Source organism: Lissotriton vulgaris, chromosome 3_2 (assembly GCF_964263255.1).
Source record: "Lissotriton vulgaris chromosome 3_2, aLisVul1.2, whole genome shotgun sequence".
Taxonomy (NCBI): Eukaryota; Metazoa; Chordata; class Amphibia; order Caudata; family Salamandridae; genus Lissotriton; species Lissotriton vulgaris.
In genome coordinates, this window is record NC_141690.1 from 273,772,051 (window position 1) to 273,796,107 (window position 24,057).

Sequence of the window (24,057 nt, forward strand, 5' to 3'; positions counted from 1 at the left end):
GTTGGTAAAGAGACTAAATTCAGATGATCCCCAGAAGTATTATATTTATCGCCTCCATCGGCACGGCTTATCTCTGAGAGAAGCTGCGTCTGTTCTCCTTTAACTCATGGACAGCTTAGGAACCCTCGTGGCTGGAAGTCTTTAGGAACAACTCACTGAGCTGGCATCTTGATAGCTAATTAACGGCCTAAGACTGCAACGCCGGCCTGCATTACATCGCACCATTTCTGGTGCCTACTCCTGTGTTTATACTACCAGTTTCCCATTGAAAGATTGGGAGCAGATTACTGACCTTCATTACCAGCTCTGCTACAGCACATTTCTTTCCCCGCACTTGGTGTTTAGCCTTTTGTCTCACGTCGCAACAAGATGAGGCATAGTGTGACCCTAAGCTGCGCCAGCTCTACTTTGATACAACAAAAGCGCCTTGGCGTGAGGAGAGTGATGGCACTTCGCGTGGTGACCCACTGGGTCATGCTGAGGCCGAGCCCCCTCCCGCGGATGGCACCACATCCATTATGGCAGAGCTGCGAGCTGGTTTCAAAATCATTGATGCGAGATTCGACACATTGGCTTCCCATCTAGATGACATGCATGGTCGCATTGAGCAGCATTGGACCCGTATTGAGGCCATTGAACAGCGCTAGTCCGAACTGGGGGACGCCCACCCCCCAGTGGCCGAGAGATTCGAACAACTATTCAAAACAGTTCCACGAAAGCAGAGCAATTGGAGGCATGGTCACGGCGGAATAATATCTGTGTTCGAGGCATGTGGGCTACTGAATTCATATCTGTGCATAGATCGCCGCCTAGTGTTGGGTCCGGATGATCGCACATTGTTGTCCTGGAAGAGTCTTCGAAGTATCACGAGATAGGTGGCTCCTCCCCTGGACTACAGTGCGCATGGGCATCGACTCCATCCTCAGATTGTTTTTTTCCGCCATTGGGTTCGGATGTATATTGGTTCACTCTAGTCGGAATCGATAAAAACTTTCTTAAGGCCAAAAGGCCTTTAGTTTTCTTTGTCGGTATAGTCTTGCGTTCGGTGCCTGATTCTTCCAGCTCGGGTCGGAGCCGGATTCCAGAGAACTGCGTGCTTTCGACGCGGAAGGCCCAGTTGACGCCACAGACCCTATCGACTGATCATCATGGAACGGAGCCCGTTCAAAAGATGTCCCGTGTGCAACTCCAAGTATCCCCACATCGACGTCCACCCAGTGTGCAACAAGTGTCTGTCGCCGGATCATGATGAAGCCAGTTGCATGGCTTGTTCCAGTTTCAGATCCAAGAAGACTCTTAAGCATCGACGCGCTGCGCGCCAGTAGGCCCAGCAAACTGCACCGGCGCCTGTGGACATCTTCAATGCTGCGGATGATGAGGGAGCTGACCGGGAAGTTGGTAAAAACCTGTCGAATCCCGTGTCGGAGGTCGACTATAACTACGACGCGGACGCTGAAATGTTCGAAGCGGAAGAAGTCGTCGACTAGGTAGGAGACGACGACGGGGCCTTTGGGGTCATGGAAGATAGCTCGAGCGAAGAGCTAACTCAAACTGACATTTGGGCCGTAACGCTTCATAAGGCTCAGGTCGAGGGATCGCCACTAGTCCTTACCCAAGATCTTTCAATGGGTTCTACGGCCCGCCGTCGGGCTCGGCTACGGACATTACTATTAAGCCGCACCCTGCAAAATCGAAACCGAAAGTAAAACCAACGGTCTCGACGCAAGCGAAAGCACTGGTGCCCCCCTCGAAACCGAAAGTGCGCATTACTTTGGTCGGATTGAAGGCCTCGGAGCCGTCGGCACCGACGAAGCAGAAGGGTGTTGTCGATCCGAAGACACAGGTCAAGGGCGTCGAGACGAAGTCTGCCACGCCGAAGACAAAGGTCAAGGTGGTCGAGCCGAGTAAATCGGCGCCGAAGATGGTCGACACCAGCAAAGGACTCGGTGATCAGAAGCTTCTCGAGACTCTGCGTCAACAAGACAAGGCCAAGAGCGGCGCAACCCACGAGGCCACGTCTAGTGTTGCCTCGAAGGATCCCGTCGACTCGGCGCGGCCGTCCGCCGCTTTCTCCAAGCAGGTAGCAGACTCCCTAAAGCGCATCAAAGAGAAGGCCTCGACTGTCGGCCCGAAAGATCCTCCACCTTCGAAGCCAGTCGAGAAACCTCAAAAAGCGTCGACGCCCATTCACTTCACGTTGCCGCCGAAAGTGGCGCCGAAGGCTTTCACCCCTAGGATGGGCGCCAGCGTGCCCGAGAAGGTGCCCTCTGTGCCGAAGTCGACGACAGTGGTCCCAACCTTAAAGCATCGACAATCTTCGTTGAAAGAACAGGAACACTTTATCGATGCCGAAACGGGCAGGCTTTCCCTCCATAAACGGAAAATTGCCCCAGAACAGCCAATGGAGTCCTACAACATTCCTTTGAAGAAAAAGAAGGGTTCCACTTCCACTCCTGTTCTTGTGGAACCACTTTCTCCACATGGCCATGATGTCCCACCCACTTACTCTGACGTGGACGCTGGGGAAGGTGATGATGATGATGATGATGAGTACAGCTATCCTGTCTACACAGACCCTGAAGATACCAATGAACCCTGGGCAGCTGGTGCTGACCCAGGTGATCCTCACTCTGCCCCAGACACTCAACTCTATGCTGTAAAAACGTCGCCTACGGAGGATTCAGCGGCCTTTAATGCCCTCATTGAAAGGGCAGCTAAGAATCATGACGTCCAGCTCCATGCTGACCCCATTGAAGTGGACTTTCTTTTTGACACCTTTTCCGTCTCAGAGAGAACTGTCAAGACTCTGCCTATGTTGAAGGGTGTCTTAAAACATGCTGGGGAGATCTTTAAAGAGCCTACCAGAGCCAGGTGGATAAACCCTAGGATTGAGAAGTATAAACCAGCGCCTACTGACCCTACTTACATCAAGGGACAGTTACCTTTGGACTCTCTTTTTGTCTCAAATGCCCGTAAGAGGGCTAATTCTCAAACAACGGGTGATGCTCCTCCCCCATATAAAGCATCTAAGGTGTTTGAGGCATCAGGGAAAAGGGTGGCCGGTCAAGCGGCCAATATCTGGCACATTACAAATACACAAGCACTTCTAGCGAGGTATGACAGGGCACACTATGACACACTGGAGACCCTGTTGCAGCACCTACCAGACGAATACAAAGAGGCAGCTGAGATGCTCATCCAAGAGGGGAAGCTGATATCCAAAGCTTCTATTTGTTTGTGCAGTTTCTGATCTTTAAAGCGCCGAGACACCTCCGGGTAGTTGTGCGCTGAACAAATCGCAAAAATAAATAAATACATTCTATTAAATGTGCACTGGACGCGGCTGACACCGCGGCCAGAGCTGTCAACACTAGCGTCATGCTGAGACGACATGCCTGGCTCAATCTCAGGATTTAAGCCAGAGATACAGACCACCATTCTTAATCAGACAGTAAACCCTGATCATCTGTTTGGCCCAGAGGTGGACACCACCTTGGAAAAGATAAAGGACACTGAAACTGCTAAGTCCATGGGGGCCTTGCAGTCCCAGCAATTCAGGGGTGGTTCTTTTCGTCACTCAAGCACTAGAGGTGTTTCCAGAGGCCTGCTCTCCCAAACCACGCAGTACTATAAAGGCAACACGCAGTCCACATACACCAAACAAAGTCGAGGTGGATATCGTGGAAACGGCGCCAAAGGCAGGGGTCGTGGAAAACACAACTCCAGATCCTCTGCCACCAACAAACAGTGACGCCTTGTCACTGCCCCCTGACCACGCAACACCGGTCGGGGGAAGACTTTAACAGTTCCTGCCAGTCTGGAAATCCATCACCACAGACAGGTGGGTCACACAGCTTATACATTATGGTTATTGTCTGGAGTTAACATCCACTCCACCCAACATACCCCCAAGACACCGTCCTGTGTCCGCCGAGCACTTGCACTTATTGCAGCATGAGGTCATCGTCATGCTGCAAAAAAGGGGAATCAAGCTCGTGCTGGTGGAAGAAAGAGGCACAGGAGTTTACTCACTGTACTTCTTGATACCAAAAAAGGACGGGTCCCTCAGACCCATACTGGACCTCAGACCCCTCAATCTGTACATTCTATCGGAGCACTTTCACATGCTGACCCTGCAGCAAGTACTCCCGTTGCACAGTCAGGGGGATTTTCTTGCAACTTTAGATCTAAAGGATGCGTATTTTCACATTCCGCTGCACCCGTCACACAAAAAATACCTCTGGTTCACCATCCAAAACCAACATTACCAGTTCAAGGTTTTGCCTTTCGGGGTCACCACGGCACCCAGGGTGTTTACAAAGTGCCTGGCGACGGTGGCGGCGCTCCGAAGGAGACAGAACATTCACGTCTACCCTTATCTGGACGACTGGCTCATCCAAGCAAAGTCAGCCCAGCAGTGTGCCGCCCACATGTCCCACACCATTAACCTTCTTCACGATCTGGGATTCTCACTGAATTACCCAAAGTCCCACCTGCAATGCGCCCGCATACGGCAGTATCTGGGTGCGACGATAAACACTCTGGCAGCCACAGCACTGCCAAATTCAGTGAGGGTCAACAGCATTCAATCGCTGATACAGTGGTTCAGACCTCAACACTCACTTCCGGCACGAGTGTTCATGCAGTTGATAGGCATGAAGGCCTCCTGCATCTCCATAGTCCCGCACGCGAGACTACATATGCGTCTGCTTCAGGAGTGCTTAGCACGTCAGTGGACTCAGGCTCACGGACAGTTGCAAGACCTAGTGTTGGTGAGCGGTCGGTCATACAACTCTCTGCATTGGTGGAATCCACAAAACCTTTGCAAGGGACGACCGTTCCAAGAGCCTGTGTCACAGATCATCCTGACAACGGACGCTTCTCTCCAGGGATGGGGAGCTCATGTACTCGATTGCACTGTGCAGGGACTATGGACACCACAGCAAAGGAAGATGCACATCAATGTTCTGGAACTGATGGCGATCTTCATGGCACTAAAAGCCTTCAAAGTACATCTGTGCAACAAGGTCATGTTGATCCGGACGAACAACATGACGGCCATGTACTACATTCAGAAGCAGGGAGGAACACACTCTCCACAGCTGTCTCATCTGGCTCAGAGCATGTGGAAGTGGGCCACTCAGAGAAACATCTTCCTCATGGCAGAACACCTCCCAGGCAAAGAAAATCAGATGGCGGACCTAGTCAGGTACAGCCACCAAATGCACGAGTGGGAGATACATCCATCGGTACTCCACCCGTACTTCCAAAGGTGGGGTCATTCAGAGATAGACCTGTTCGCCGCAAAGGAGAACGCAAAATGCCGAAGCTTTGCCGCCAGGTTTCCACACCCACAGTCGCAAGGCAATGCGATATGGATGAACTGGTCAGGCAAATTTGCGTACGCTTTTCCCCCAGCACCTCTAATACCGCTGGTGGCACGCAAGCTGAAGCAACACTCGATGACTCTCATTCTGGTTGCTCCGACATGGGCTCGCCAACCATGGTACACCATGTTTCTGGAACTGTCCGTGGTACCGCATCAAAGGCTGCGCCTCACACCCAGGCTTTTGACGCAGAGCCATGGCGACATTCAGCATCCAGATCCGCAACAGCTCAAGCTGGCGATCTGGCTCCTGAGGTCTTAGAGTTTGGCTACCTCAACTTACCTCCTGACTGTATGGACATCATCCGGGAGGCAAGGAAGCCCACCACCAGAGCATGCTATGCGGCGAAGTGGAAGCGGTTTGTCATTTATTGTGCAGGCCACAACATTAACCCGCTGGATGCATCTATTCAAAACATCATTTGTTATCTCCTACATTTGTACAAATGTAATCTGGCCTATGCTTCCATTTGCATACATTTATCCGCAATGGCTGCTTATCTCCAAAACAGACAGCACCTCTCACTTTTCAGGGTGCCTGCCATTAAAGCCTTTCTGGAAGGACTCAAACGAGTCATTCCTGCGCGGACGCCACCAGCTCCGGAGTGGAACCTCAATGTGGTCCTCACCAGGCTGATGGGTCCCCCTTTTGAGGTTTGTGAAAAAATTCCTAGGCAGTCTAACCAGTAGGCAAACAATTGATCTGACCCAATAGCAAAAGGAACATTCAAGAAGTAAATTTATAAAACAAACATACTTTTAATTGACGTGATAAAAATCATATAGACCTGAGCAAAAATTCAGACTATATGATGAGATCATACAAATAGCATAACATATACATATAATAATCAAAACATATACATTTAATACATAAAAATGTACAAGAAAAAAGATTTAAACAATTTAATAAAAAAGACACCCTAAATCATAAATGGTGCCTAAAGTGCAATAGCGAATAAGAACTAGACGCGCGTTTCGGCGGAAAACGCCTTCCTCAAGAGTCACAGTTGATTATCTGGAAGTATATATAAAAAGCATATATAAGGTACAATTCTTATATTATAAACATACAAATCAAAGGTACATTCTCTAATAAAACGTAAGTCTACAAAGCATAACATTGTACATCTCTAACAAGAATATCCTTTACGCTATTCGGTTCAGACTTACTAATTTGTTTCCTGTATTTCTCAAGATGGACAAGTCTTTTCATTAGATTGTGCCGTACTCAACTAAAACAAATTCTAATGTGCAGAACAACATATAGCAAATGAGTGAAAGTTGCACTGATAACATAAAGATTATCGTTACAACAATACACTGGATACTCCAGAATAAATACTATAATACATATATTGATGATGACTTACATTGGGATACTGATGACAAGCAGACAATATCTTCATTTAAGATAAAAAACAGGCAATTGATGTTCCTGGGCAATAGAGACAAATTGTCATCGTGATATTTACTAATCGTGAACAGGAGAGTTTTTCATAGAGTCCAATGAACACACAATGTCACATGAATGCACAACATGATGGAAGAATCTGCTAGGTATAAGTGCAATTCAGGGGAAATAAACCTAAGTGAAGGAGGGATGCAATCACGGGCAAACACAGGAGTATATTGATATGGGGATAGTATTGGCAGTTCCTTAGACGGCATACAATATATCTGGGGGAAGGACAGGATAAGTGAAATCCCAGGTAAAATAGGTCACATATCTAGGTGTATACAAAATTTCATATTGGAGCATTACAAGATGTCATACTGTTGCGAACCATATGTAGCGAAGCCACGCATGTAAAGATATATAGTTGCGGGCTAAAGCAAGAGCTATTTTCATTTTTAAACTCTCCATATTGAGAACGATGGTTGTTAGGCAAGCATATACATATATGTATCTCCGTCACATGTAATATGATAGATGTTTGAGCAAAGCTTTCTACATGATTCGACTTTGATATAATTGCCTGACGTTGTATAGCCGAGAAGAGGGACCCACTAGAAAGATATAAGAAAGGCCCACTTGCACGGTATACGAAAAGATGCAGGAACGTTCGAACCTTTTCTTAATAATGCACGAACAGCTAGCTGTGGAAAGAATAAGTACCCCGAGGCATAAATACACCAGATTACCCCCGTGCTCATAAATGTTCCTAAAAGTGGTGCCCCATACAATTACAAACAGATAATTACCTGAATGTTTAGAAAAAATTGTCAAGATGTCAAATCTGGCAACGTGCAGTATTAACGTTTCAGCAAAGATAACAGCCCCAGGACGACGACTATCACATATAAAGTTGCGTATAAGTCTGTAAACAATTGACAGACAAAATGTTATCAATGGTGTTCCTAGCAGCAATGTCAAGTCCGAACTGCCACATAGAGCTAAAACAAACAATTTACTTGGTGTGTTTTCCAGGATATCAAAATCCGGCAAAAAATGTTAGTGTGCGGCAAGCTTAATAGCCTCAGGGTGACAGTTGTTGGCATATGAAGACTCGTATAGGTCTGTAAACAAAATAACAGGCATAGAATTGCTTGTTATAAAGGAAGGGTAAAGTGTGTGCAGCACGATAAAGGCACACACATAAAATAAAGTAAAAATGCAGGGGTCCTTGTTTTTCTCATTTTGGGTCCCCCTTTTGAACCACTGCATTCCTGCGAGATTCAATTCTTGACTTGGAAAGTGGCTTTCCTTATAGCGATTACGTCGCTACGGCGAGTTAGTGAGCTCCAGGCACTAACTTTCCAAGAGCCATTTATTCAAATTCATTCTAACAGGGTGGTGCTTCGCACTAACCCTAAATTCCTAAGGTAGTGTCTCAGTTCCATATCAACCAGACTATAGAACTACCTGTGTTCTTCCAAAATCCAGAGTCACTAGCGGAGAGAATGCTCCACACACTTGACATCAAAAGGGCCCTAATGTATTACATTGATAGGACCAAGGATTTTAGGAAGACTAAATAACTCTGTTGCCTTTGCGCCACAACACAAAGGTAGCCCCATTTCCAAGGCTGGTATAGCCAGGTGGATCGTTAAATGTATTCAGATCCGCTATCAGAAAGCCAAGCACACTCTCAACATTCCACCACGGGCCCACTCCACCCGAAAGTTGGGGGCCTCCATGGCTTTCCTTGGAAATATTCCTTTGGAAGACATATGTAGAGCAGCCACATGGTCTACCACACACACATTTACAAAACATTACTGTGATGTGCACTCCAAACAGTAGGCAGCTGTAGGGCAGGCTGTTCTAAAAACACTTTTCCAAACTGCTGCAGCTGGCACAGGCGGCCGCCGTTAATGGAGGGACTGCTATGTATTCTATGCACAGACATGAATTCAGCAGCCCACATGCCTCGAACCGAATATGCTAATTACCAGTATGCATCTGTTCTTGGCATGTAGGGCTGCTGACATTCATATCACCCACCCTCCTCCCCGGCGCCTGTAGCGGCTGCAGCATTTACACATACTTCTAGCATGGTCATCATTCACTTAGTTTCACTCCATCTTGGCCACAATGGCTATAAACAATCTTAGGATGGAGTCGATGCCCATGCGCACTGTAGTCCAGGGGAGGAGCCACCTATCTCGTGATACTTCGAAGACTCTTCCAGGACAACAATGTGCGATCATCCGGACCCAACACTAGGCGGCGATCTATGCACAGATATGAATGTCGGCTGCCCTACATGCCAAGAACAGATGCATACTGGTAAGTAGCATATTCGATAGCCAGAGTGGCGGAATCCACCAGCAAAGGCCCCATAGGTGACAGGAAAATGATGGGATTCACCGGATACTGGTTGGTTTGTTATCTGATGTGGGTGGGGGGCTTAGGGTTGTTTGGTGTTTCATGTTTAGTGATTGTTTTATACAGAGCACTGATTGTGCTATTGTTAGGCTTGAGGCTTTTCTGTACACTGTTTCACATTCACATATCTATCCATGATGCCAGTGACAATGCCTTTTAAGAACTCTGGGGCGGGGGAGCTGAAATGTATGCCATGGAATGTGAGAGGGCTGTCCAACCCACGAGAGAGACAACCGGTGTTATGTTACCTTGCCCAACATAGTGTCCAAGTGTCATTTCTACAAGATACTCACTGTACCCCGAATTCAACATATCGGTTTGCATCAAATCGGGGAGCTAATCGTTTTTTTGCAAATAATTGTACTTACTCCATAGTTGTGTGTATCCTGGTCCACAAAGCAGTACCAGTTCAAGTGGACAATGTGGTTGCGGACCCTAAAGACCAATATCTACTAGTGGCCAGCGTCCTTGTTACAGAGAGCCTGCTCCTGGTTAACATTTATGCACCAAATGTAGACTCACCAGAATTTGTCTCTAGCATAGCCCCACTTCTCTCAACTTTCAGTCGCTACTATTCCAATGGTGACGATTTCAGTCTTATATTAAAACTCTAGACACGAGGGGCTCTGGACAGGCCACCAAACGTCACTCTGCAAAGGCTTTCGCTGCTCTTTAGCAATCCTTTCTCCTCGCAGATGCTTGCTCAACACTCCCTTCTTAGGGAATATTCTTTCTACTCGGCCCCACATCGGATCTGGTCGCATAAAGATCACTGGTATCTTCCCCCTGAACTTTTTTTAACTGTTGTCTCTATTGAACATCTCCCCTGTACTCAATCAGATCACTCGCCAGTGCTGTTGACCCTCTCTGTTCACAGTGCTAGACGATCACGTGCACCCTGGTGCCTCCCAGTGGAGGCTCTGCTAAATGGCATGTTCAGAAGCGAAGTTAGGGACGCCATAGAAGAATACTTGCAGTTAAACACCGGCACGGTGTCTCATTAGGCCATACTTTGGGAGGCTTTTAAAGTTTATATCAGGGGAATATATTGCTGAACAGTCTGATGTCCTTCATTCCATCCCCCGGGAACTAGACTACTGAAACTGCACTGAAGGAGCTCGTTGCACATGCTCTGACAGACAACCACCTCCTCCATTGCACCAGAGTGCGAGGCTTCTCGCAGATTTTCAAGAACTCGCTGCTCTCGAGGTCAACTATCTTGGTAAATATGAACAAGCACAGATATATGGCGAGTGCGATAGACTGGGTCGAACATTTGCTAGACTGCTTCGCCCTCAATACCAGTCCTCTTTCATCACACAGCTTCAATTAGACAGGTTCACCCCTGAACTTTTTGCTTTGATATGTGACCTGGTGTTAGTTATTTTTGGCTCCTGCGCATTTTAACACTGTGTCCCAGTGTAAAGTGCGTGCGCACTCTGAGTGCATGTTGTGAGATTGGCCTGCCCTCCCATAGGAATGCATGGGGAATGTGAGTATCCATGGTAGTTCCTGATGTGTGGGGAGTGCCGGGTCGAGCTTGGTATGTGCAGACTCGTGTGATTAAATGCGCGCTGATGTGTGCGGCGTTAATGTGTCTAGTGTGGAAGTGCCACTTCTAGAAGTTGTACAAAAGGGGGTGGTGATGGACGGAGCATCTGAATCAATCAAACACTCACACCCAGTCAAAAGATCTGGGTTTAATCCATCACTGTTCTTTAGCCCACTCTGCCACCCCAGTTCAGACATGGCTATATGCAAATCAGTCTGACCCTGTGCCTCATGGGAACAGTCCAGCCCGAACTGCCAAGCCATGTCTTCCCTGGACCGGAAACAAGCTTTCACCTGCAGTCCGGAGCTGCAAGCCCCTGCCTCGAGGGATTCCCCAGCGTGCCGTTGTTTTTGTATATATCCCCGGCGGGTGCCCACCTCGCCAGGGACCTGATCTTTCACCGGGTGCCTACCCCCGATTACGGCTGACACAGAAATCAATACTGCCGGCCGCCGCTCTGCCCGCGGCAACCCGGAAGTGCTTCTCCCAAGAACCGGAAGCCGACGGGAGCTCATCCGTGCTCCGGTGTAAGGAGAAGTGCCACCGCCAGCGAGGCCCCGGTGAGGGAGAGCCCCGCCCGCGGTACCAGGGAGACCGCCGAGCCCCGAGTGCAGCGGGACACAGAGAAGAGGAGTCCCGACGCGCCCAGCCGCAGCCGGTGAGTGCGGGCGCCTCGGGATGTGGGAAGCTCATATCTCGTTGTAGAGCGGCCCCGGAAGGCAGCGGGCCGCTCCGACACTCACGGGAGCGTTTCACCTTTGCTCCACGAGTCCCCCGAGCGGGACTCCAACGTAGTGGGGCATTCCCTTGTATCTCGAGTCCCCATAGAGGCACTCCAACGCTAAAGGGGCCATTGTTTTCCTGAGTCCCCCGAGCGGGACTCCAACGTGATTTGGGCAGTATCTTTATTTTAGAGCCTACGAGGCTCCACAGGGGCATTTGTGCTAGAGCCCACGAGGCTCCAACGTATGGCTGCATTTTGATAATTAGATCCACGAGGCACCCACGTGTTGGGGCACAGTTGGTTCCGAGCCCACGAGGCTCCCACTTTGTTTTTGGGCACTGTCATTGATTAGAGCCCACAGAAGAGCCAGGAGGCACGCTGGTGCCAGGCTCAGTTCCCCAGGTGCCCATCACTTAGTGGGCAGCTGCCACGTTTAGGCCCTGAACCTTTGCGCAATCGTCTTTGGCTGCCTGCGCAGCTAGCCCAGACATTCTGGACATTGGGCCTGTGAGCCCATGAGAGGCTAGGTTAGCCTGGGGTCAGTTCTGTGTGCTTTTTGGCGCAAACGGGATTCTTGCCTAATGTGACTTATGCAATGCTTTTTGCCCATACCTCTAAATGTATTTTTCCTGCGTAGGAGGTTGTTCTTCCTAGTATAGTTATACTAGTAAGGTTGTGTCCCTGCGTGATATATACCTAAGGTGGGTAGGGTTGCGTAGGGTGTACATACCTTTACCAGTAGTTACTGGTTGTGTTCTACAAGTGCTATTTTATACTACAATTAGTCTATGTTCTAAGTGTTATTCCTACAAAGTGCTATTTCTACCAAGTGATAGTTCTAAAAGTGCTTATTCCTGACAGTGGTCCATGGGTATATAATCCCCTGAAAATTCCGCCTGTGCCAGTGGCACAGTGTAAATTTTGTGTTTATTATCTAATGTGTTTGGTATAATACAAAGGCTATTTTTATATATAACCTTGTGTCGAGTTACTTTTGTGGGACGCCTGGGATGTTGTTGATGGGTGCGTGCGCAAATACTTAACCTACATGGCCTCCAGGATCAGCCTTACTGCTCGTGTCACGTTACCTAGAGGGTGAGCAGGGGTTATCTTTGGCGTGTAACTCCCTCGCCCTGACTAGAGTGGCGGTTTCTGCCTGGCTTTGACGCAAGCCTTAGCCAACCGGAGATCCCATTTCTAACAAAGGGCCTGTTGGTCGCTGATTCTTCTCAATTTCTCTGCCACTTTTGATGCAGTGAATCAATCGCTGTTAACCTGCTGGCTAGAGGGGATTGAGGTTAGAGGCGCAGCCTTGCATTCTTAGTTCCTTACTTTCAGGTGCGAAACATAGTGTGGCCTTCAGTAATTTCACCTCCGCTCCTTTTACTGTGCCTTGTGTGGTGGTGCCTCAGGGCTCCTGACTATTGCCTACACTCTCCAACATCTGTCACTCCATTGGCTAAACCTATTAGATCTTACAACTTTGCCATTGTGTCATATGCAGATGACAGGCAAATTGCGGTGTCCATCTCCTCTGATGTGGATGCTGTAGCCTCCAAGTTTGAATGCCTGTCCAACATTGTCACCTGGATGTGAGGAAATTGTCCAACTGAATTCTGAAAAAAATGGAAGTCAGACTATTTGGTTCTAATAACTCCTTTTGGAACTAGTCTTGGTGGCCTCCTTCCTTAGGCACCCCTGTCTGTCCTGTCCAAAATATGAAAAATCTTGGAGTGTGGTTTGATGAACAGCTCTGTTTCTCAGACCAAATAAATAAGGTTACATCTTCCTGCATATTCCTTCTTAGGATACTGAAGAAAGTCTTTCCTTTTGTTCCTGTAGCTATGCAGAAGTTGGTTAGTGCTGCATTAGTTCTTTCCCGAATTGACTCCTGCAATGCCCTATATTTGACCATACAGAAAAGGTTGCAGTGGAAACTTCAGTCATTTCAAAATGCGGCTGCACGTCTGCTTCTGAATATTCCTAAGTTTCATCCAATTTCCAAGGGCATTCATGACCTTCACTGGTTGCCGGTGACCGAAAGAGTTCGAATTTAATGCCCTTTGTATTATACACAAAGCTTTGTACAGTGGAGGGTTGGCATTTTTTCGGACATCTTTGTCTTGGCATGTGCCTAACTGTAATTTAAGATCTGGCAGTGCAAAAAGCTAGTAGTTCCCAAAATCAGGAAAGCAAGATTGGGAGTGTGAAGCTTCTCTTTTCTGGCCTTCCTGCCTTGGAACTCCTTGCCCCTTGTGCTAAGATCTCAATCTAATATATCCTCCTTTAGAAAATTGTTAAAGACGTAGATTGTATTTTTGGTTCTTTTCTATCTGGCAGAAACTCAAGCGATAAGACGCCTTAGTAAATGCTTGCTTTAAAAAAATCGTACTTACTTACTATATAGCCCTGGTCAGTTAAGGGTTGAATGCCAAGAATATACTTTTGGCGCTGTACTCCTTCCGCCATAAACGTTCCAGGCGTTTACAAGACTCCAAAAGTACCAACTCATTGTTAAACCATTACGCAGTTGGTAGTGCCCGTGTCGCCATGCTATCCAGGGCTGCTATTGTCCAACTCTCAATGCCAGAGTTGACCGTATCCACATCTTCACATGCCACCGGTTCAGTTAGCAAAAGTGCGCTTGTAAGATACCCAGATGATATTCTTTCCCATTTGTGAGATTCAAAGGATGCAGTTCCTTTAAACACAGTAGCAGGCTTCAATAGAAGTACTCTGAACGGTATGATAAAATTATCCGACAGGAATGGGATCTTTTGCAGTATTTGAGGCAAAGTTTGAAAATCAACCGGTCCAGAGTGTGCCCTGACTGCTGAGGGGGCCACCAACTAACTGGGTCAATTGTAATGACCCCACATCCTCAATCAGATTTAGCCATACTACAAGCTTTGTCATCAAAGTGCAAATTAAAATCACCTAACACTAATAATTGTTAATAGCGTTGTGAAAATGACAGTAGAAATAAAACTCATGGCTAGTGCAGGAGGGCGATCTACCAAGAAACAAGCGACAATTAAACTACTGGACAGGGTAGAGTAACAAAAGCCACTTCATGGTCTGCTATTTCCATATCCATAAGTAAACACTGAAAAGATTGATTAAAAATAATTGCTATTCTGCCACCTCTCTGAACGACAGTTGTCTGATTATCCCATACCCAATGGGAATAGCATTTAGAATATAGAGAGCCGAAGTGTCGGAAAGCCAAGTTTCCGTTAAAAATAACATGTCTGGAGAGGCATTCAATGATCTCCATGTTGTGTTTAGTCTGCGAGCTGCAATTTATTGCCAAATAATGCACCGCTTGTGCTGCCAGCCCACTTAGTCCTTCATTTGAAAGGCCCGTGAGCTGCCCCTTCTAGTGGCGAAAACCAAATTGTAGATGTCCGAGCCCAACACTAGGTGACAAGTGTGCACAGCATGTGAATGTACAGCACTACATGCAACAAATAGATGCTTACAAAGAAATTAACATGATCCTTGTTCATGCTGTATGGCACTAGCCAAAGACAAGGAAAAAGGGCACTGACACAGTCATGGTTACCATGTTATGACGTGTATGCACATGCGTGTGCCACTTGTGCCTGTTTAGTGCTTTTTTTTGTATAAAAATAGTTTGAGGCATGTGGGCTGCTGAATTCATATCTGTGCATAGATCGCCGCCTAGTGTTAGGTCCGGATGATTGCACATTGTTGTCCTGGAAGAGTCTACGAAGTATCACGAGATAGATGGCTCCTCCCTTGGACTACAGTGCGCATGGGCATCCTCTCCATCCTCAGATTATTTTTTTCCGCCATTGGGTTCGGATGCACTTTCCTTCACTCCAAGTTCGGAATCGAATTAAACTTTTCAAAAAGGCCAAAAGGCCTTCGAATCGTCTGTATTGTTTTCGATCGGTACCGAAAAGCTTTATTCACACTTTGCTTGCACTCCGGTCGTCGAATCGGGGCGTTAGGCCTTCTCGGCGCCACGTGGACCGACGGTCGATGGAACGAAGTGAATTCAAATATTGCCCGCAGTGCAACTTGAAGTTCCCGCACACAGATAAGCATCCTGTGCGCAACAAATGTTTATCTCCAGATCATAATGAAGATAATTGCCTAGCTTGTGCCCAGTTCCGGTCCAAAAAGACGATCCGGAATCGGCGGCCGGCAAGGCAAAAAATGCAGAGGTCTGCACTGGAGCCCGAGAATATCTTCGACGATGAGGAAGAACTAGTTGACGCCTAAGACTCGGATCAAGAGGAAGATCAATACTCCGAGCACGACTCTGAATATTATATCGACGAGGAAGAACAAATCGTCGATGTCGAAGAATACGGCCAAGACATCGGAGTCGTCTTCGACAGCAATGATGTCTTGTTTCTAAATCCTATCACACCAACTTAAATATCCACAGGAACACAATGTCACAATTAAATTCACAAAGTCAAATCAGATTGAGAAATAGATATATGGTACATTTAATCCTTAATGCTTTCTCCAAGTCCAGCCAACACGTGTTTCGTCGAATGGGCAGGTACCCACGACTTCATCAGGGCTGGGAAAGAAAATACAATACAAACAAATATTGTAGTTTCGCGATACATTGTGTCATTGTCATATTTTACATATAGTTAATTCGTGATAATCAGTTCTGATGTCATGCAAGTGGGATTATTCTTTACATGTTATTAATCCACACATTATCGAGATAGATATGTTTTCCTCTTATTGCCGAGTGACTATTCATGAGAGGGAAAGAGGGGAGATAGAGCTCCCAGAGAGAGGATAAGAGATACCTCCTTAAGAGGCAAAAAAGCGCCCCACAATTCGTGAAGTCAAAACATACACCGGTAGCACCAGATTTCCCGACATCACACGGCACTATGCCTCACCAATTATATTTCAGCCATAAAAACCATGTTAAAGTTGTCCTTTTCAATACCAGTGCAATATATCCCTCATTGGGTAAGTGAATTATTATTAGTGGTGGTGTTTCAGAGGTTATCAAGACTGAGCATCGCTACTCTGGCTTACCTGATATTAGATACTTGATAGGTTATATGCCTGTAAATTATCATAAGATATACATAACTTGTAAATTAAATATCAAAGGTAATATTATCCATGTAAATAAATAAATAAACCGGCCCAGAAACGTACCTTCTGGCTGGTTATAATTCCGACCCAGCCTCACGTGACTGGGCTAATAGTTTCTTTGAACACCCGGGTTTGTGTCTTTTAATCACGCTGTGGGAAAATATGTATATATTGCATATTACACAGGTGGAAATAAATTGTATGGATACAACTTGTACATTATTACAGATCAGATGGTTAAAGTTTTCAGGTTCTTAATGGGTCTATTGTAATAACTATTATTATTAAAGCCTCAGGCTTACCTTCACATTGGTGATTTAGAATATATAGCCCCAGAAGCGACCAGGATGAATTAAGTTAGGATCCAAATGTTTAGTAGGATCAATTCTTTAAGATTAAGTTCCTTAATTTCCAATTCAACTTGTGCAATTTCCTCCTGAAGTTTCTTAACTTTACGGGATGTATTTTCAATTAAAATGTTCATGAGGTTGTTGGAATTGGAAATTAATTCTTTTTCCCAGGCTAATAGGAGATCCTCATCAAGATCATCGTAAGTTGGCAATATTTGTGAGCGAAGCCCCCTAGGTATCCTTTTCAAACGTACATACTGTTCTAGGGTAGCTCCGTCCCACCATTTAGAGTTTTCAGCAATTTTCAATCTCTCCAGTTTAATGAATTTATCCCTCAATCCTTCATTCTTTTTGTTCATATTCCCACTTGCCAAAGTGGTTGTAACTGTCTCACCTCTTGCTAGACTGTCAAAAAGCTCTGCCGCCTCTTTACCTCTATCCATTGTGTTTTATTAACTATATACTAATGCCTTTGGAGCTGCCCGACCAGATTAGAAAATTTATAGGGAAAACGTGGATGATTATTCTGAGTGGTTGTGGCGCTATACCAAATATCGGCAAGGTCAGTATTTGACTCACTATCTTAGTCGTTGGGTGCCTAGGTATGGGTCATCATCCTTGCCCACAGATGATCCGTAGATCTGAAATGTTTCTAAATCCTATCACACCAACCTAAATATCCACAGGAACACAATTTCACAATTAAATTCACAAAGTCAAATCAGATTAAGAAATAGATGTATGGTTCATTTAATCCTTAATGCTTTCTCCAAGTCCAGCCAACACGTGTTTCGTTGAATGGGCAGGTACCCACGGCTTCATCAGGGCTGGGAAAGAAAATACAATACAAACAAATATTGTAGTTTCGCGATACATTGTGTCATGGTCATATTTTACATAAAGTTAATTTGTGATAATCAGGCGGAGTTAATGCCGGTCACCTTTCTCTATCGTGTAAAATTGAAGGGGAAGGATCCATGACCCACAACTGGTGTTGTTCCAAAAGACCATTACCCTACCGGCTGGTTCGAGTACTGATGGCCGTGTGGGGTTGCGAAGACTTGTTTGTCCCTATGCAGTGGCTTTAATACATATGACGCCCTGAAGAAACTGCCTGAAAATCGATGGCAGTGAAACATGTCGGCAAGTAAAGTGGTGTTGGTTGGATAGTTAGTAACCACACTCACTTTTTTTAGGTTGCACACCCAACACAAGAAACAGAATAAAATTATATATCTGTGTTGTTGTGTGTATTTTATGTTTTTTGACACTTTACTGGTTGTTTTGTGGTATATTCTCACTGCATACACTTACCGTTGTTTGTGTTTCTTGGACACAAATTTCTTTTTTCCGAGCTTGATGGTGCCAATGATGAGAACAGGGCAATCCTGGTGAGTACCTGCCAGGTTCCCGTTGGTGGTGCGCCCGTGAGGTGCCGCCTCGCTCTCACGCACTTTTTTGTATTGTTTTCTTGGGTATAGTTTGACACCTAGGTGTGTGTTATATGTTTCGCAATTGGAATTTTTCTGGATGAGCAATAGCTGCCTGAAGCTCAACGCCGAGAAGATAGAAGTCCTCGTCCTCGGTACCACCCCTTCTGCATGGGACAGCACCTGTTGGCCGACTGCCCTTGGAAGCCTACCTACCCCCTCAGACCACGCCAAGAACCTTTGCATCATACTCTACGGATCACTCACCATGAACAGACAGGTCAACGCAGTCACCTCCAGCTGCTCAACACCCTCTGCAAGACCTTTAAGTGGATCTCCCTGAGTCAAGGAAGACAGCAGCACACTGGACTATGGAAAAGCACTCTACGCCGACATCAACAACTCCCTACTCTGCAAACTCCAGACACTACAGAACACCGCCTCCAGACTCGTGCTCGGGATCCCCCGACACTAACACCTCAACCAACATCTAAGAAGTCTCCACTGGCTCCCCGTGGAAAAAATATCACTTTCAAAATCCTCACTCATGCCTACAAATGCCTACACATCGGACCCAAATACCTCCACAACAGAATCATCTTCCACGTACCCAAAGAAACCTCCTATCTTCCAACCTCGCACTGGCTGAAACCCCACGCATCGCCAGAGCAGGCGGAAGATCCTTCTCTCACACTGCAGCCAAGACCTGGAACGAGCTACTGGCAGACATCAGACGCACCCCTCCAGGAACACCTTCAGGAAGGCCCTCAAGACCTGGCTCTTCGGCTAAACAGATCTGCGGAACCCCCTCCGCGTCTTGAGATCCTCATGGGTGAGGAACGCGCTTACAATTCCCTGATTGATTGATTGATGCCAAATTATCTATTATACCTCAATTAGAGACTGAAATCTCCTTGTGCTAAGGTTCTGTAAATTCCTTTCCTTTGAGGCTCACTCATTGCTATCATTGCTTTGATCACCTGAGGTTAGACTTTGTAACTCCCTCTACTTGGGCCTTCCTAAGTGTCCGACTCCAACTGGTTTAAAATCAAACAGCCAGATTTCTGTACCAACCACCTCGGAGCTGTCGCATCATCCCCCTGCTAAAGAGATTACACTCGCTGCCCATAGAACAATGCTCTATTTTTAAGGTTGCTGCCTTGTTTTTAAATCTCTAAAGACTGATAGTTCTGGTTTTATCTCTGCTTTTAAAAATAAGACTCTTTGCGGTTCCAGATTCTCGATATTTGCCCCTCGCATCGGCGCCCGTCACTCTTGTGATCAGAAAACCTTCAATTGGCCTGGCTTTTCAGGCAAACATATGTGTAATGATCAGACATGTGCTAGTCAATGCTGTCTCCCAGCAAGTCACCGCTGTCTCCTCCCACTGCTTCAACATCCTCTGAATGCTCCGCAAGATCTACAGATGGATCCCCACCGAAACCAGAAGAACGGTCATGCAAGCACTTGTCGGCAGCAACCTGGGCTACGGCAACGCCCTCTACGCAGGAACCGCGGCTACACTACAGAAGAGACTCCAACGCATACAAAACGCCTCATCCTCGGACTCCCTCACCACAGCAATATCACCACCCACCTGAGAGATCTGCATTGGCTACCGGTCAACAAAAGTATCACCTTCAAGTTCCTCACCCACGCTCACGAAGCACTCCACAACGCCGGACCAGCATACCTCAACGAACGACTGTCACCGTCCCACGCATCCGCCGAATTACCACCGGTGGCAGATCTTTCTCCCACCTCGCTGCTAAGACATGGAACTCGCTCCCAGCCCACCTGCGTCAGACCCAGGACTTGCTGACCTTCAGGAGACCTCTCAAGACCTGGCTGTTCAACCAATAGCTGTTCCCCCACCCCTCAGCGCCTTGAGACCCTCACGGGTGAGTAGCGGGCTCTACACATTTTTTGATTGATGTTTCCGCTACCTTAGCGCCATGAAACCGCTTGGTGAACGTGCGCTCTAGAAATACATATAACATAACATCACTTTAATATCCGCTTTAAATATATTTTGGAAATTCTGCAGTTTTTCTCCATACATCAGCTTATGAATTCTGAAAATACACACCTTTTAATTTCAGATATATATGTTTGAATTTTGGTATTCATATATCTGATAGACTACAAGCCGCAGATTCCTTAACGTAGAATTATCCGAAGGCGTGAGACTAGATCTGGAAAACTTTTTACCACAGCATCCCTGCTCGCTGGGGGGACAGCACCACGTGACTCCGCCCTGACGTTGTCTGCGTCCATGACATCAGCAGGATAAATAAGTCCCACTCCGGCGCATACAATAGTTTTCCTTTTTTCCGCGTGCATCGCAGATCCTGATTGTGTTTTCGACCCTTCTATTCTCTTACACGCTTTGGCATTCAGTGGAACAGTGCGCAAATGCCTTCAGGCTTCAAGATGTGTACCTCCTGTGCGCGTTCCATGTCGGCGACGGACCCTCACCCAATTTGCATATGGTGCCTGGGTGAGCACCACGACTCGAAGAGCTGCGACGCCGGTCAGCACCTTAAGCCTAAGTCTCGGCGGGAGCGCCGGATGAAGTTGCTGTCAGCACACTTGTCCAGGTCGGTGTCATCCCAGCTTCCTTCCCCTATCTCGGAAGGTAGGGACCGCCGGTTTTGTCTGCGGCATCGCTTTTCGTCGCGGCTGGTAGGTCCTTCAGTTTATCTCAGAGGCCTTGTCCTCCTTTCGCGGTGGGCGCCTGCTCCCCTGGGACAGGATGAGGCGTTTTGTATGCGTTGGAGTCTCTTCTGTAGTGTAGCCGCGGTTCCTGCGCGGAGGCGACTAGGGCCCGAATGACAGCCTACGATGCGGTGCTGCAGGCTTCTTTGGCCCTTCCCCGGCATCTTCCATTGAGGGCTCCTCGCTGTCCCCACGGCCAAAATTCTCGAACCCTTCTTTCCGTGGCTAGTGGATGTTTTTTTCCCCGGCCTCTCCGCCTCTTGGGGCTCCTCCGATTCCCCATTCATCGGTGGATCACCCACTATTCTGGGGCTGGCCACTTCACCCTGGACGCAGGGGCGACTCAGCCTGCAGCCGTCGCCCACGGAGGAAATACTTTCCCCTCCGCGGCGCCCTACGGAGGGTAGTGTTGCTATTGACGAGCCATTTCCACAGCTGCTGGTATTCTGCGGATGGGTAAACCTGTCACTCTGTTTCCTACGGACAACCTTTTGGAAGTTCTCCACCAGGGCTCAGGTGGACGGGAGTTCTTCCTTCCCTTAGACGCGTCACTCCACGATTCACTTCTGGGGGCGCCCTCCCACAGGTTTTCTAATTTGGTCTCTGATGCAGAATTTCTTCCCTAAGAGTGGTTCCCATACTTCTTGGGACGAGTCCTACCCTACGTGGAGTATTTGTATCTATTGGATGGCACTGTCTTACACTGGGATGGTGTGGGCTTCCACTTGTGGGTTCCTCGCCCTTCCTGGTGTTGCTATATGGCGCTGGTGCGTTTTATTGGGCAGCTGCGGCGTTGTGCTGTGGTGTTTTTGCCCTTTGTCTGCCGTTTTGTCTGGTCCTCTGTCTGGTGTCCAGAAGGGTTATTTTCCTGTGTCGACGACTTGGGTTCGTCCTATTTGTTTCTCCTCTTGTCTTCCAGCTGGTTGCTTGTTGGCACCCAGCTGTGCCCGCCTGGGCGTTGTGGTCTGGACGTTTAGTTTAGGGGTTCTTCTGGTCCAGGGCCAGGGTCCTTGGAGTGAAGCCTGGCACCCCTGCTTCTTGTTTTTCAGGAGCCTTGTAGGGCTGTTTTTCTCTCCCACCCGCTGTAACTGGCGCTTTGTTCTGTCTGTTCTGCTGATGTCCAACTGTGATGGTTTCGGCGGCCATCTTCACTGAATGTGTTCCCGGTGGAGGGCTCTTGCCCACTTTTCTACTCTTCTCCTTGGAGCCTCTGGGTTGTTCTTCTTCCTCGGTACTCCTCTGCGTTGCCAGTGGAGGTCCCTGGTACAGTGGCTGCTGGTCTACTTTCCTATTGCCTGTACCTGGGGCTTCCGATGGAGGTCCCTGATACATTGGCTGATGGCCTTCTTTCGTATTGCCCTTCCTTCTACTGTTTGTTTAGGCTTGGCTGCCTCTTTGTCGTTGTGACCCATCCCCTGTGGGGCGGTGTTCTTCGTGATGCTGAGGTTCTAGTCTGCTTGGTGGGGGGTGGAACTGGGGCTCCTTCCCCTGTCCCTGTGGCTCATCCCCTGTTGGGGTGGACTGGGTTTTTTTCCCTGTCCCGGTGATTTGCCCCCAGTCAGGGTCTTGGGTTCGCTTTTGCTGGGGAGGTTCCATTGCAGACCCTCCTTCCCCTTGGGTATGGCTAGGGTATCTGTTCTACGTTAATCTGCGGCTAGTAGTCTCTATCAGATGTTCCTCACCATTTGTTTCTTTCTCTTCTGTTTAGCGGGGTTTTTTGCACACTGTTCCAGTATTCTCACAGTTTTGTTTGATGGCTCCGCGTTGTGGCACGGAAAAGTTCTCCGAAGAAAACTGACGTAGGCGTGCCAGGGTAGGACTTATGTATCTTGCTGACGTCACAGACTTACATATCCTGCTGACATCACGGATGCAGACGACGTCAGGGCGGAGTCACGTGGTACTGTCCCCCTGGAGCGCAGGGGTGCTGTGGCAAAAAGTTTTCCCGATACAGTCACACGCCTGGGGATAATTCTGCATTAAGAAATCTGCGGCTAGAATCTTCTCTACCAAATACATAGTTACCGAAGGGAAGTAACTCGTACATTAATTCAAACAAGCAGGTATTCTAATCTAGTACTCTGGCTAGGCTTACCTTTATATATTTAGCTTGGCACTATTTTTGTTGTCGAAATTTGTGTAGCACAGCTGTCTTATGATTGATTTCCTGACATGCAATCTTCCCTGAAAATGTACCCCATTGTTTGATACAAATTGAGAACCTGAAGTAACTGAACAGCTTTTTACACTTTCTTTCTTGTTTTCAGGGTGAACCAGTACCAGATGACTTTGCAGCATTCAGAATGTTCTTGTGGAATTCCTACAACTTGAAAGATAAAGCGGTAACTAACGTAAATTTATATTTTACTTTATCAAATGTATTTTTTGTTATTTAATATGCTGTCCGATTTGCCATGCTCATCTAACTGGCCATCATTTAAATTACCAAATGGACTATCCAACATTGATACTGCCTCACCTCTCCTGTCTTCATTGAAGTGCTTGCTTTGTGAAAACGTTAGTGCAAGGGCCCAGAATTTTTCCCTGGAGCCTGTCGGAGCCAAATGCTATGGTGTGAATTCCAGGGCTTCCTAGTTTTGATTCAACTTTATACTTTGTTCTTCCATTACCCTACTTATCCTGTCTCCGGGTCTAACTCTTGCAGATGCTGTGTCATACCTATTAAATATATTTGTCACTCTTCTCCTGTCTTTCGCTACCTCTTCTTTTTTCCCTTCTCCGCCTTTCTCGATTGCTGCAAGTCTCTTGATGAATAAAAAGGAATGGCCTTACCCACCGTCTGCAATTACCAGCATAAATCGGGCAGCCGCTGATCAGTCAATCAACATCTCTCATGGCTTGATTGCTCGGGTTACGAATACCTTTGTTTGTCCTTCTCATTCTGCCTTCGTTAAAACAACCAACAACACTGTCTCCTTCACTGCGAACCAGTGACACTGCC

The 24,057-nt window shown here is 47.2% G+C and overlaps 1 protein-coding gene across 1 annotated transcript in view; it reads left to right on the forward strand.

Moving 5' to 3' along the window:
• LOC147725676 (uncharacterized) overlaps nt 1-24,057 on the forward strand; it is a 225,664-nt gene that overhangs the window by 166,172 nt on the left and 35,435 nt on the right. Inside the window, exon 12 of the mRNA XM_086964348.1 lies at nt 23,363-23,437. Within this exon, the coding sequence (XP_086820474.1) occupies nt 23,363-23,437 (75 nt within the window). The remainder of the gene's footprint in view (nt 1-23,362; nt 23,438-24,057) is intronic.